This window comes from Aulostomus chinensis, chromosome 16 (genome assembly GCF_037954235.1).
Source record: "Aulostomus chinensis isolate RoL2024-O1b breed Wild chromosome 16, RoL_Achi_v1.0, whole genome shotgun sequence".
NCBI lineage: Eukaryota > Metazoa > Chordata > Actinopteri > Syngnathiformes > Aulostomidae > Aulostomus > Aulostomus chinensis.
In genome coordinates, this window is record NC_141335.1 from 10,935,403 (window position 1) to 10,951,275 (window position 15,873).

Consider the following 15,873-nt stretch of genomic DNA (forward strand, 5'->3'; position numbering starts at 1 on the left):
TTTAACCTGACACACCCTAAAAGGACTCCAAAGAAAGCTCTGGAGTGGCTTTCAATCAACAGTAGCGAGTTCACCCCATGGTCAGGACGACGAGTGCCTGCTACGTAATCTGCTTGGAGAGGCTTCTGTGACAATTTGCTGTAAATTCGCAGAAATGTTTCTTGGATTTACAAGATGACAAGATCTGTAATCTCTGACAGAAACATGAAAGGCTGAAAGATTTGGGGATTTCATGTATTAACGGTTCTCTCAGTGTGTTTTTAAAGTAACAAATATTTCTGTCCAATTCTATCTGATTTAGCTGAACACGGGAGGGTTACTTATTTAAACACTTGGCCCTTTTGTCTTTCTTTTTTGTTTAAACTGTGATTCTTTGCCAAATAGACTGCTTTAAACTAAATTATCACTGAGAGGTCATTCTCAGGGTTCTTCGTGGAACATAATATACATGGCAGAGAGACTTGAGCAGGAAATTAGAGGATTATCTTCATCTTTGACTCAACATTTGGCCCTTTTTGTGAGTTTTATGTAACCCAGCTGAGTCATTTGGACTTTTTTCAAAACTAGAGAACGGAAGCAGGGCAAACTTAGGGGAAAGAGGAAGACATTTGGGGAGGGGGGGGGGGCTTTTTCTGGGCCCAATGTGGAGCTTGGAGGCAAACAGAAATAATAAGCCTCACATCCTGAACTCTTAAACCCAAGTCATGACGAAACAATTCTGATGTGCTACTTTTGAGGTGGGAGATTGTGACTCCATCTACTACTTTTAGTCCTCCTTAAACATACCGACGCTACTGAGCGAGCTGCTGCTTTCGGAGTCAGATGGCATGGTGGAGAGGACGCTGTACGTAGAACCTGGAAAATAGGGAAAAAAAAGAAAAGAAAAGGGATGCATTCAGATCAACTGACCAAATACGCACAAAGCAAAAATTAATCGCTAGTAGAATGTGGAAAGCGATGAATAGTACATATTCAGCTTCAGTTGCGTGGAGCATTCTGTGAGAGGGTTTATACTTTGGAATAATAACTTCCACACTCCTTCTTAGCAGCTCTATATTATCACTCCAGACTGCCGTCGTCATTAAACCTCCGTTTCCCCTCACTGTGCACTCTGCCTCGCTTTGATGTATAGTCTGTATGTTTTCTGCTACACAGGCAGAATGTCACAGTCGAAATGGGATTTTCTCTTTTTATGTCAAGCACACAGTGAGAGAGGGACAGAGAGGGGGGGCAGAGAGAGACAGAGAAAATTATTCTCCGTCTCAATGGCTGTACATATCATTAAAGATGGGGGGGGGGGGCATTTCATACAGGCTGCCATAACACATAGGAGATGTTATGCTAATCCCCATTATACAGGGGAGCAACAGTAACCTTCCTTCTGGATTCATCTTAGACTGGGATTTATTGATGAAAGCATCATCTTTTGTATTGCACAGAAACTGTCGAGTTTCTATTATTTTGTTTTGAATAAATTCTCACACTTACGGCCGGGTTTCATTACCAAAACCGAATCTAAATAGCTTGAAATAAAAAAACAAACAAACCAGAAGTAATTATCGAGAAATGCCTCGTCATTCAACACCTGAGCTCTGCTTTGCAGCTCCTTTTAATGTCGTTAAGCTGCTTTGAGGGGAGAAATAGCATAAAGAGTTCAAAAGGACAAGCTTAAAATTTTGGTAAATTGGTTTATATGTTCACAGGATGGATATACTGTGCATATCTGGGATGATATTGATGTGGAAAAAAATGATCATTATCTGGCAGATAGCTGAATATATAAATATTGCATGAATATATATTTTCTGCAGTTTATCATTACCTAATCTTTTGTGCCTGGGAAACACAACAATAAACACAAATGTAACTGCACCATAATAAATCCTTAAGCCTCTGACAACTTCAAGCCTATGCATATCTGAACCCATTGTTAGCATTATCAGCGCATCTGTAATATTTACATAAAATTTGTTTTGAGTGTGTGAAAATGCAAATGCAGTTCATACATAAAAACAAAAGTAAAATCAGGGTATTAGCAGGTCTGTGCCATTATCACGCTAGCACAACTATGGTGGGGCAAGTAGGAAACGCCCGCGCACCATATAAAGGGCGACTCACCTGGTGCGTACAACGCACGACGGCGGCCCGCGTGCCTGCCTTCATCGCGTGACTGATAAAAGCACTAGAGTCAACAGCAGAGCAGCCAGCAGATGACGGCTGGTATTATTTTTTCTCTCTGTCGTCTTAAGTCGTCAGTGTTTAATGAAACAAACACTGATCGCTCTGAGAGTTCTTCAGTGATGCCTTCTCTTCTTGCCGGCAGATATTTTCCCTCCCTTGTCAATTCCATCACTTCTTGCCTTTTTTCATGAAGGGGCGGGGGGGGGGGGGGGGTGGACCATTTCCAGCCACATTCTGCATCTTGACCCATTAAAAGTGGTGTGGTACCTGCTGCTGGGTTAACACTTACTCCAACTCCATTCCAAAATCCTGGAATGACTCAATCTGTAAGGTGACGATTGATAATTTGATGACACCCGTCTAACCTGTTCCATGCACAGCGACACATGAACACAGTTCCTCTGTACGGAGGTTTCAGAGAGCATGGGAATGGTTGTTGCCTTTGTCAGCAGCAGGCAATAGATTGATGCCAACTGTTCCCAGTCTCCATCTCCTTGCCTCCCCACTGGGTTTAGCTATGCTCTGGCTCCATCCCTCAATGTGTGACAAGGCCAAGCCTAATTAACTATGAGCTCTGTGCGACTGAGCCACTCCATCTCAGACCCTTTAAAGGGGGGGGGGGGGGGGCAAGAGGGGAAACGAGGGGAAGGCATGGAGAAGAGGAGGACAGATGAAAGGAGATAGCCTAACTAAGTCTCAAAAAGAGACAGGAGGGAGGGTGTTTGAGAGACAAAGGGGGAAACAGAAGTAAGGGGAGGAAAAGCGAGGCAGAAATGCTTTTAATCTGTTCTGACGTTCCCTGTTGCTCAACGTTTTAGTCTGAAGTGCTACGAGCACACAGCAATCACAGACTAAATCAAGGCAGTACTGCAATATTGAATTTGTACACGATAACTATATGATCATTCTGCGATATTTTATTGCGAGACAAATTATCCACGTTACATCAATATATATCTGTGTGACTGAAGAAAAATACTCCCGAAGAGGCAAAAATGATTAAATCATCAATTTATTCACTGTACGGAGGTGTTAGTTTACTCAAAGTTTGACAGCTGAGATGAAACAGCATACAACAAAGTGGGTAGTCTAAGTTTAGTGCCTCTTTAAAGCCAAACTTGAACTCGGAACCTTCTTGGTGTGAGGCGACAGTGCTAACCACTGCACCACCGTGCTGCCCCAATAGTTTTTGTGTTTTACTTTGATAGTAAAAAAGGCAATATCTGTCACCAGTGTCACGATCGCATGGCAAGAGGAAGCATCGTGATATACTGTCCCACCTCTGTCTCATGGTAAAAAGACATGAGATACAGAGAGATAGCATGCCAACTCAGCATTAAACTAATTCAGCTTCATGATATTTGTTATTGCAAACCACTAACCCAAATAAATCAAAATTCCAGTAATCCATAAAACTGGGTATACTCTCATGGGGCTCATATTCAGCTACAAGGACATAATTCCCATATTTAGATAGAGTTGTGGTCTGATCAGTTAACCCTGTAAACACACCCGGTGTATTCTGTATGGATTGGATGTCAAACATAAACCAGCTATTGGTAGGTCGATGGGTTGGCAGCGTTAGCCTTTTTCCAACAGACATTAAATCATCAATAGTAATTAGCAGCAGCTAGTCAAGCTGATCATTTGTAAACATGTGCGCTTCATCAATAAAGCATGAATCCATGAGGGTAGGACAAGGGAACAATCAACCGGTCTCCATCCAAAGAAAATCAGCCAGACAGGACTAATCAAACCCAAAAAATAGTGTCCAACATTCAGACAGATGCATCGTGACAGGTCTCATCAGGGGCCATTAGATATGCTAACATGGAGCAAGCAACTGCTGCTGATTTCCATACACGCTAATGTGAGAAATGTTCCAGTGGAGAACCTGAGGCAGCATTAACAAAGGCCCATTGCTATGATCTAAATAGGTCAGGGGAGTAACCTTCCTCTGGTCTACCTTAGGGGTCCCCCCACCACACTCCTATTTCCTCCTCCTCCTAGCTTTCCCTCCCAATCAAGTGATGTGCTCAGCAACAAACACTTGCTTCAGACAAACAGATTATGTTCTCCAGCACATAAGGCAAGATGACACATGTTGCCATGGTGAAACTGGATGGGAGGAATAGTAAATCCTGCAGCATGGTGAGGAAGTGGAGTAAGAGTTTGGAGCCTTGTGGAGGAGAGAGCCTTTATCAGAGAGAGACGCGAAGTCTGGCTTCCACCATCGGGCGTGACTAAATTATTCAACCGTTCCAGAGAATTATCTTCTCTGCCAAGGACAGCATCACCAAAAAAGATAAAAACACATATGATTCTAATCACGATTGGACCGCTGCAAACTATCACAGGATGTCGACGCACGTTGAAACTATGGATTTGAGTCAGCTGAGGCATCTTCTTCTAGAGAAGACCAAGGACTACATTTTCAGGGCCACTTGGTTAAGGGAGCAGCATTAGCATTCCAAAAATAATACTGTGTGCTCTTCTTTATTAGCCACTGTCAGCTCTTCTCACTGTCAGCAAGCCACACTGATTAAAAACAGTCACAAAGCAAGAGTCCAAATAGGCTCTGTGCTCTCTCATTTGTGTCCTCAGCTATTAAACTAAAGAAGCGCAAATAATAGCGACACTAATAATACGCTTGAACACTACCCAGTCATTTGACAGTACAAGGCCGAAGGAGGATGCGTCGGTACTACAGCCACTGGAAACCACAGAAGCCTTCTATGTAATCTGGCATGCATGTGTATGCTAACAATTCTACAATAGCCAAGTATTTCAAAATGAATCATTTGCAGATGTCGAGGATTTGGAATTAAATGACTCAAAACCAAAAGGCTGGATTATGAAGATTAGGGACAGCACCAAATATCAACCTTGCAGTACATATTGTGATATGTCCTCTCCCTGTAATATATTATTGACACTCTGACGCTAGGATATCACTCTTATGTTGACAGTCAAAGTAATAATCTGAGATCTTGTGAAGTATAATCCTGGATCAACTGCCTATGAAAAAATAAGGAAGACAAAAAACTTTCAGCGAAATGACCTTGCCTTCAAAATAAAAGCATTATCACTGTTTCATGAGAGCTGGCTTTGAGAGCCTTATTTTGAAGAATTCTGACTGGAATTCTTTGTTTTTTTTGGTAGCATATTAGAAGATAAGTTAACATGCTGTATGTTTATTTTCATATTTCACTAATTTTGCCTTCCCACTATTCTATGGAAAACCCTGGTCACCCTTCTTGTTTTTTTTCCTCCATTTCTCTCCGGTCATCTTTGCTCTTGCGTCACTGAGTTATAGGATCCTCTAGCAGGATCAATGAGCTGTGACTGGATCAATTTTCAGATTTTGAGTTGTACAGTAGCCTTGACATGAACATTTCTAGGTTTAGTGAACACATTCCAGCCTGGTGCCCGAATATCATTTCTCTTTCTTTCTTTTTTTTTTTTTTAAATCAAAACAGCCAGAATTATACACTGTTAACCCAGCAGTCACTTCAACAGGCTGTTTATTGCAACTGTGTGTATTTAAGACGTACAAAAGTTGTACATTCTTGTGTTTTACCTTTTGGTGGCATTTCGGGGCATCATAGATTTATAGTCTTGCTATATACTGGTTATGACTTGTTGTGTGTACCACCACTATCATTCTTTAACAATTATTTGTGATTCTACTCCTCATGCTTCCTTGTGTCAGTAATGTTTTAGATTGTTTGATATGGGCAGGGCCAGGGAGATGTCAATCAAAAACACACTCAAGGGAGCCATTTTCGAAGAAATTAGGAACATTTAGTTTCACCTGGATGCTAAAAGAGAAGCTCAACTTACCATATGTCCCGCTTTTCTATAATGTCAAATGTCACAATTAGAAGGACGTGTCTGACTTTTCTGTTTAATATCTATTTTGATTTGAGTTTATTTATCTTGGTGTTCAAATCTACAAAGAAAGAACATGAATTCCTCTGTCCAGGTCCCTCCCTGCGCTCTAGGACTTCCAGTAAGTCATGCAGCGGTCCGTGGGTTCTGGGGAGGCGATGACACCGCAGGCCAAGATTCTGGGCGATGAGCCAGTGAAGCCTTGCTGCTGCTGCTGCTGCTGCTGCTGCTGAAGTAAAGGATTGATCATCTGATTTAAGGAGTCTACGCTGAGCATAAACATAAAAGACATCCAACATGATGACTCCATGAGCCAGGATTACTCTGCTGCACGCACAGCGCCTGACTCACAGCTCCAAGTTCATCTAGGCTTTTGGTCAAACCCACCCACCCACACTTTTTTTTTCCACTACAGAGAGGCTCACGTCTGTCATACTGTTTGTTTTGGATTTTTTTTTTCAGCGCAGAAGGCTGAAAGGCAAGATTATCTTCCTCACAGTCATGCAATCGTCATGAAGAGGAAAAACAGGAGAGACATGTTGGAAGGAGAGGACATTAAAGGCCTGAAGCCCGGTTGGACATGACAGAACAGCCGAGCAGCACCGATGTCCAAATACACCCCTGACTGCCATCAAGTCCAGCTTATTATCAGCGAGAAGCCATAATGGCTCCTCTTGCTGCAAAGAACCCCAGCTTAGCATAAATGAGACATCATTTCTCTCTGAACAGCTTGCCTGTGCCAAGGGCTGGGTCAAAAACAAAAAGGTGAAAGATGTCTCCAACATGTCCGCCAAATGTTCTCCTTCTCAGATAGTACAAACATAAAAGCTGGGGCTCCAGCATGGGGGCGGAGCCAAATGATGTAAACGACCAGAGCTGAAAGTGAACCTTGGGATGTTTTATTTACTGTGTCCAGTGGTTGTAAGCACTATTTTTACAAGCCGACAAACAAGACGGATAAAAATGAGGCACAGAGGTCAGACAGAGGAACGTAATAAACAAAAGAGGCATATCAAACATCTCTAATGCCTAACTGAAGAATATTTAGTCAAATTATATGAGATTTTGTGAAGGAATAGCATAGTGGGATCACCATTACTGACATACATTATCATCTGTGTGCTTTCTAATCCTCATGGTGGAAATAGCCGCTAATAAAAGCAGTGTTGATTTCCTGCACTAAAGGTTGAGTGCATAATTATTCTCACCTCCGCTCTCAGTTACTCCTGATCATCACTTCTCTCTTCTTAACACACCTGCTCCTCACCAGCTTTTCCTAACGAGTTCCCACCTCGACTCTTATCCTCACCTTCAACCCCCCCCATCGCGTCTTTTGCTTTTCTTTCCCCTCATCATCTCATCCTTCTTCCCTCTTGTTCCCCAGATTTGTCTCCCGTTTTTTTCTTCTTCTTCTTCTTCTTCTTCTTCGCTCTTTCACTGTGTAGCTGAGAACAGAGTCACCTGCTCACTTGCCATGTTGTGATATTCCCTTGTTTCAACCTGTTCAGCGGTTTTAAAATTCAGCCAGGTAGCTGAATTTAGAATTCTGGGACTTTGGCTCCAGCGTCGAATATTTTGTCAGAGAAGCTAAAAATTGTCACCTTGTTTACTGCCGGTAGTTACACACGACTCTGGGTCAAATGTGACTTGAGGCTATTTGCAAGACTGCAGGGCGAATGCCTGCAGGTGAAAAAAAACAGCAAAAATCAAACAGCTAGAGGACAACACATGTCAGTGATGGAGATGTCGGGGGAGGGGGGGGGGAGAGAGAGAGAGAAGTAGAACTAAAAAAGCCTGACAGAGGTGGAGCGCTGGTGGTAATACAAAGGAAAGAAGCTGTTTATTTCCATGACATCATAGCACTGGTAAATATTTAGATGCTGGCATTTCCTCTACATTGTGGTGTAATTAGGAAGTGGAGGAACATGTGTAAAATGGTAATGAAGTCCTGTTCCACAGTGCAGCCTCCTGGCTGTGGTTCACACGTTCAGAGTGGAGCTCAACCTGCCATCAGATATTACCGCAAACGCGACAAAATACACTTGAAAAGGATTACTCTGAACAATACTATCAAGGAGCCTGAGGAAGTACCCAGGTCATACTCTCATTAGTCTGTATTTCAGGCTTTGATGGATTTTTTGAGCAACTTTTCAGATAAGCAATCCTATACTGTCTGACTGGCTAATTACTACTCGGCTAAACCTGCGGCTCATGATTTATTTACAGGCTTATCTGGAGTTCCTCTTCAATAATTTGAACGATCGTTTCGTCGAAGAGGAAAAAAGCTGCAAAAAAAAAAAAGAAAAAAGGACATCTTATTGCAGACAGTTGCTCGATTAGGGGTGTAGCATCACAAACCCACACCGGGAGGTCACATCCTCTCATACATCTTCAAATTCATTATGATAAAAAAGACAAAAGCAGAAATTTCTTGTTATCTCAGAGGGGAAAATCATGAATTATTTATTGTTTATTATAAGACTGGTGATGACTCAATCAGCACTAGACAACAGAGTTTTAGGGCATGTGTACTGAAGTGTGTGTGGCTGGTTGTGTCGTGACACACACACACTGCATTGTAATAAAAACATGCACTGCTCCCCTCATAAAATGTGATCCTCTCAAATGTCATTAGGAAATGTTGGTGAACCGCACTTGAACTGATGGCGTTCAATGACGAGGGAATGAAGTCAAACGTGTAAACGGGGAAAAGAGAGCGTCGATGTGAGTGTCAATGTGCGTCATGGAGTGACAGCTACCAACACACATAAAAAGACAGAGAGAGCGAGAGAAGCCTGCTCCAGCCCATGGGAGATATTTAAGAGCAGCAGTCGTGACAAGAGCATCAGGGTCATAACTCATTCTGTCTGTCCACTCTGGTTTATAGAGTGGGACAGAAACTGGTTGACAGAGAAGTGAGACACACACACACACACACACACACACACACACTGGCCCAGGCTGCTGTACACAGCAAGCTGCTGACTGGGCACTTTGGGTCTGCTCAACCTCTCAACAAAAGGCCTGTTGTCTCCCCCTCTCTTGCTTCCTCTTTCCATCAGCCTCCTCTGTCTCTCTGCTTGTGTGTCCCTTCGTTTAAGTGTGTGGAGACAGTAAACCAAATGGTGGGAGAACGTTTAAGAGGAATGGATGCTTGAACCAGAGACATAGGCCACATTCACACTGCAGGCGAATGTGGCTCGGTCTCACATTTGGTTGTTTTCACGACAGTGTGAACAGCACAAACCACATGGAGTCTGGCTTTTCAAATCAGATTTGGGACACTTTTGTAAACACTCCTATTGTAAGTCAGATACAAATGGGATTCTTTGGCAATGTGATCTCTGTCTTGTGCAGGTAAGAGGCAACATTTCCGTGCAGGTGGGAGTCCGTCGTAAAAACAAACCGTGGAGGACAGAGGTTATCAGTGGACGGTTGGCATCTTCAAATGTTGGAGGACATGTCTCTGACAGTCCAAAACCTAGTTCTCCTTGCTCAGGCTCTGCATCCACTCACACACACACATCACTTCAGATGTAGCAATCACTACTCCACTAAAAGACACGATAAATTATTTTGCCATGTTTCTCCTTCTTGTGGTCACCAGCAGACAAATAACCCTTCTCTCCTTTTTGAGTGAGTTCCAGAGCTTCAGCCTCCACCAGATGAGTAACTGCTAGTTAGCTTAGCTGAATTGAGCGCTGGCGCTGGATCTTACGGTTTTTCAAGTCTAACACACAATATCTCAGTTACGGTCTCTGTCTGCATTAATAGAACTACGGTTGTACTCAACATTTGCTGTGTAAAAACTGTTGAAAGTTACAAGGTGTTGTAATTTGGTCAGATATATGCACCATGAACTACTTTGGCTGCCTCAGCCTCATCTTACTCTCTCAGCTTTCAAAGTCTGCAGTTCCTCCTCTGCGTATATTCCGCTTCAAGTAGACCAGGATCAGGTCCCCAGTCGTCAACTCTAATCTTCCAGGGAATATTTTGTTCTGTTTACCAAAAGGTGCTTTTGTGATGCTGCATCAAATCCCTGTGCCAGGTCAGGATAGTGGTTCTGGGTGCGTATCTGCAGCCAAGTCAACGTCAGGTGGAGGTCTGGCGCTCCATAATGTACGCAGAGAGAAAGCAGGGATCTATGTGCTAGTCTAGCACGAAAAATGATACACAATAAGCGCATTTCATACAAAGTTGGTATTTTCCTTAAACCAATAAATGTGAACAGTCATTTAAAAAAAAAAACAGATTTGAGCATTACGGTCTGCAATGTGAATGTAGTAAAAGAGAGGTAGAAGAGGACTGTGGATGCTGCATCCTGTCAGGGAGATTTGTGTTGCCCTCCGCTCCGAGTGCGTTTAAATCACTGTCACCAGCCCTGGAATCTGAAAAGAGTTGGGGGGAGGTGCGCAGGTACATCTCCTCTATTACTACTTCAGGTAGAAACGTCCGTGGCAATCCGAGATATGAAACCGGAGCCATTGGTGCAATGTTGAGAACACAGATATGAGCACTCCTGCTTTGTGACGTAAAACCTCAATATGCTGAGTGAACCTTCTGTTCGGTGGTTAAATCAGAATTTGTCCTGCAGCATACTGATGCACAAAACATGCTAAAAAATGAATGCTGCAATGTGTGTTCTCGTGTTTGGAGTTTGCCAGCAAAGCGCTAATAATTTACAAAGCTCTAAACAACTGAGCATCTGCATCCTTTGGGTTGGGTATATTTCTCCGGAGCTCAGATGATTTTGTGCGTGCGTGCGTGCGTGCATGTAGGCTCAGCTGGCAAAGAAGCCACGTCTGAGAATAGGAGCGGGCAGGCATCATGTGAGGAAAACGAGCTGAGAGCAGGTTGCTATCAGCAAGACTCATCACTCATTCTCTCTCCTCACACACACACACACACACACACACACACACACACACACACACACACACACACAGTGTCGTACTTCACAGACAAGCCGAGGCTCGGAGGATTTCATCCCTATGTGCCGTTTCTCCTCGCCTCTTTGCCTGGAGGTACTCAGTGAGCAGCTTGTCTTTGGTCTCTCACAAGTGTGGTTAAAACGCAGTAATCGCATCAGCCGAATCGCTACACCAAAGATAATAAGAATCACATTTAAAAAAAAAAAAAAAGGCAACACTTAAACACAGGCAGCCAAGAGCACGGAGGCTAATACAGACGGCTGTGAAGGCATGATAAAGTGTGTCTCACAGAAACGGTTTACATGAGAGAGAGAGAGAGAGAGAGCGAGAGCAGGGCCTAATCCTCTGTTGAATAACCACACCACTAGCGTTCCCTCTCTCCTTGTACATGGCAGGTCAACTCGGAGGCCTTGCGCTTTAGCCTATCAAAAGGTGTGTAAGAAAAGCCTGAAGCCACATTGTCAAGGCCTGCCAGTCAAGAAACAGGCGAGCGATACCTCAAGATCAAATCGGCAACAGCAACAATCAATCCAAGTGAAGCTTAGGGAAAGATCTAGTCTAGCAGTGCTTCAACCAAGCTTCTGCCAGGCAGCCTGCAATGTTGTTTTACATGTGGGGTATGTCCTAAAGAAGTATCTCTGCATTTGGCACTCAAGGCTCATCCTGCATTCAGGCCCCTGAGGGCACAACGCTGGTTGTGAGTAAGCCACGGGCTTCTGTCATTCAGACAAAAGCAAAACAGGCAAAACTAGACGGAGGCTTTTACACTTGGTTGCTCCGACTCTGTGCAACATCAACAACCCAAAATCCACCGGACTGAGAGTACACATGAAAAGACAACAGTGGATACACTGTAATTAGGCAGCAGGTTTATTGGAGGATAATCTAGTTATACGCGTGCATCTCTGGTAGAAGGTGTTCTTTTGTTATCCTGATAGGAAATGGACAACTTTTCCACATTTGGTTGCGCTTTAAGGAGACATGTGTGGCTAAGCTGCACACACCCATTTGCAGGTCGATAACATGTCAGTGATACAACCGTCGTCATGGAAACAAGTACCAAACCACACCATAACCAAATCATGTCACAGCAAACTTGAGTTGGATGGCTGACAAACACTTTTATTCCAAACTCAGTTAGCACAAGTGTTCTGTTGACTGCAGCTGAATTCAACCCAATTATAGCCCTCATGAATATGAAGTTTGATGGTGCATTATGTTTTACATACCATATAAAATCATGCTACATTCAAGTGTTTGCACAATGTGTAACTACTGGATATGATGAGATGGTACTAGAAACATGTCGCTTTCATTTCTTTATGTGTTGCATTTTTGCATAAATCAAATTAAAAGGTCCAATGTGTTGTTGCAAAGGTGTCCATGCAGAGTGTTCCTGCGCCAGACCACCAAGTGGCCATGAAGGGGCTGTGTAGTGGTTGGCTAGCCTGTTTAAGGTGTCTCGGTTCTTACCGGTGGAGTGGTCCACAGGTCCCCCGCCGTTGTTGCTGAACAGGGCAGTGTGAAGGTCCGGGTATGCCTTCTCCAGGGCTACACACAGGTCGAGGAAATGGTCGCTCTCCTTGTTCATCAGCATCTTCAAAAGGTGGTCTACTTTCTCGGCGCTAGACGAGCAGTTCTGGTCCAGCTCGAACCTATCGAGTTGACTCAAGGCACCGGAAACGATCAGTAGCTCGATGACCCGGTCCGCATCAGTTATGGACTCCAGCAAGTTCTGGTGGCACTGGTCTAGCAACTCTTTGTGCTTTGGCTCCATTGCTCTAGTCGCTGTAGTTCCGTAGCTTCCCCAGCTAACACAGACGGCCAAGTGGATGGAATATCCTCACCGATCAAAAGTACCGAGCGATTATTGAACTAAACTTACCGCGGCTTGCAGAAGTTCGCCGGAGCCACCACGGCATTAGGTTGCACGGGAGATAAAATTTTATAGCATACTGAAAAAGGCACAAGAAGCCATATTTGTTGCCCAAGGCTGTTGACTGCACTAAACAGCGATACATTTTCCCATCTTACTCGTGTGTGGCAGCTCAGGTCGGTTTAGGTTTCCTCACTGAGTACGCTTCAGCCGAACACATTCTGCCCTCCTGGAGTATCATTTAATGCGCCCTTTAACGACTCAAGTGCTGGGAAAACTCACGTAACTCCGCCGCTGATCCTCACTTACACTGTATCCTCCGCCATGTCTGGGCAACTCAGCAGCTGCTGTCCGCTGTCAATCAACGATCCAGCCAATGACCATATAAGGTAAAACTGGGCGGAGTTTTAATAAAAACACACCTATTTCTTCAATGGGCGTACACATCATATTGTAGTACGTCGAAAATCCCAGGCGTAAAAATGAGAATAGATGGAGAAAATGTGGAAATACATTGACATGTCGACAAAGGGGTAATTTAGAAAGACGTCATAATATGTAGCTCGATAGATAATTGTTTCTGATATACTGTGGCATATTGTAAAGAATTAGCTAACATTTACCTCAGATTACAGGTATTTGTCATATACTTCGAAAATATTTCAGTTTATTCCATTTCTCCTCTGTACTACTAGTAGTAGTAGTAGTAATACAACTACTACTAGTAGTAGAAGCAATAATAATAATAATAATAATAATAATAATAATACATTGCAGGGCTGCACAGTGGTGCAGTGGTCAGCACTGTGGCCTCACAGCAAGAAGGTTTTGGGTTCGAGTCCCGTCTCGGGCGCGGGATCTTTCTGTGTGGAGTCTCCATGTTCTCCCCGTGCCTGCGTGGGTTCTCTCTGGTACTCCGGCTTCCTCCCACCGTCCAAAGACATGCAATTTGGGGACGAGGCTGATTGATACTCTAAATTGACCGTAGGTATGAATGTGAGTGTGAATGGTTGTCTGTCTCTGTATGTTGGCCCTGCGATGGACTGGCAACCTGTCCAGGGTGAACCCCGCCTCTCGCCTGTAGATGCTGGGATAGGCTCCAGCCCCCCCACGACCTTTACTAGTAAGGAATAAGCGGAAGATGACGATGGATAATACATTGCAATTATTGTATATACCACTTTAATGATCATAGTCGAATGAAATTAAATCTATTTAAATCAATCTATTAGCCATGCATTTATAAAACTGCTGCAATATCATACAACAGTACAGCAATACATCCTCCTTACATGAGGAATATTATGTTCCGTTTTATTAATTGTTCTTGAGTGACTTGTTAATTTATCTTTATCCTAATGTTAGAGGCTAAAATTTTGAGGCGTTGTGGAAATGCACTGGGTGGGTGAGACCCAGAGAGGTGTCCGTAGTATTTTGTCAAATCTAATCATCATAAATGGGCGCCATTATACTGCTTACATATTCATGTGAGTGTTTGTAGATAGAGCTTCTATTTCCTGGGACTAGAATCATTCTATGATGCATTCATCATTGTTGATGTTCTGTATTTTGTCATTACGTGAACCCTGGTTGGATAAAACATTCTCTGCAGTGCAAAGAACCTCTCTCACAGGAACCTTTATGTGTACTATTATGTGTCCACCAGTGGATGCATTTTGCTGGATTACATATTGCAGCTAATATTTTAGCATCCTTCCATTGCTTGCTTTCACAATGCACAAGATGAATTTGACATTAAAAACATAATTATGTCACCCTGGAGAATAGTTGGAGTTCGTATGGACACATCAAATCAGAGGAACCCTAAAGACAGATATTTAAATCAGTAGTGAAACTCATTGAGTATTTTATGTTGGTTAAATGCTGATGCAGTAATAAAAAAAAAAGAAGATTAATTCAGTCTTCGCATAATACTGTCGCAGTATGCACCATACAGTAGATCCCACCTGCAAGAAGTTCCAACATGTTAAATATCTGCGTTGGTGAAGCTAGAAGAGAGTACTGTGATATTTGTAAACGCACGAGCAGTGGGAGGCTGCCAAATGTAATTGTGCAGGATTTGTGAAATAAAATATGATGACGCTGGATGTACTTTGCTTCCAGACTGAATAAATATGGTTGGCACAGAGGCAGGCGTCTGCAGGCATACCTCTCAAACCGTGACCTTATTCAGGCATGCATCAAATCTCATTGTGACATCTACAATTCTCCCCCTCTCCCCCCTCTTCTTCTCTGTCTGCCATGTTGGCTGCATAGCGTGTGCAACCATGTGCTATCCCTTCAGATGAAAAATTAATTAAATTCATTCATATCAAAGGGAAGCAGGTTCCCACTGCTGACACAGATTGGATGGCTGTGTGGTTACCCTATTTCTGAGGACATGGAGCAGGCAGACTGATGCTTTTCATCTGGGGGGTATAAATGAGTTTATTATTTAGACTACAGGGGCTGTGTTTCTAGCTGTCTGATAATTTACTGAAACAGTATTAAACAGATTTGTTTATCAGACAGCCTGGAAAAGGGAAGATAATGGCTTTATATTTTATTGAAGAGATTGTCAAAGAGAATATCCATCATTTATTTTCACCAACATAAAATCTGACACATTGAAAGATTCTTTGTCAAGTGACTGTCGTCGTGGAGTTCTGTTAGGAGATGTAGTCTGCACTGAGGGTGGCAATTACTTCATTTCTCACTCTATTTTGACACTTCAGTGGTATAAAATCCTGAAGAGTGACAATACTCTCAAGATTTCAAAGTAAAAATAACGCAACTTAAGCAGGGTTGTTAAACTGGGGACCACCATCAGCCTCGAGGGTATACTGAGGCGGGGGGGGGGGGATCTGAATGTTTGTGAGCATGATGTAAATACATGAAATTTAACACATCACTGATCAGTTCTTTGGAAAAAAATAACTTCAAGAAATAGACTTTTTGTCATTTCACCAAAATGTTTCTTTCTTGCCATTTTTC

At 43.0% G+C, this 15,873-nt stretch overlaps 1 protein-coding gene across 4 annotated transcripts in view; it reads right to left on the reverse strand.

Annotated features, from left to right (window-relative positions):
* The window catches only part of dlg5a (discs, large homolog 5a (Drosophila)), a 41,727-nt gene extending 28,522 nt beyond the window's left edge, over positions 1-13,205 (reverse strand). For all 4 annotated transcript variants that reach the window (XM_086180221.1, XM_086180222.1, XM_086180220.1 and 1 more), the window contains exons 1-2: positions 12,477-13,205; positions 787-855 (exon numbers count right to left, since the gene is read on the reverse strand). In XM_086180221.1, coding sequence (XP_086036347.1) covers positions 787-855; positions 12,477-12,780 — 373 coding nt within the window. In that variant the 5' untranslated portion in view covers positions 12,781-13,205. The remainder of the gene's footprint in view (positions 1-786; positions 856-12,476) is intronic.
* Positions 13,206-15,873: the final 2,668 nt, after the last annotated feature.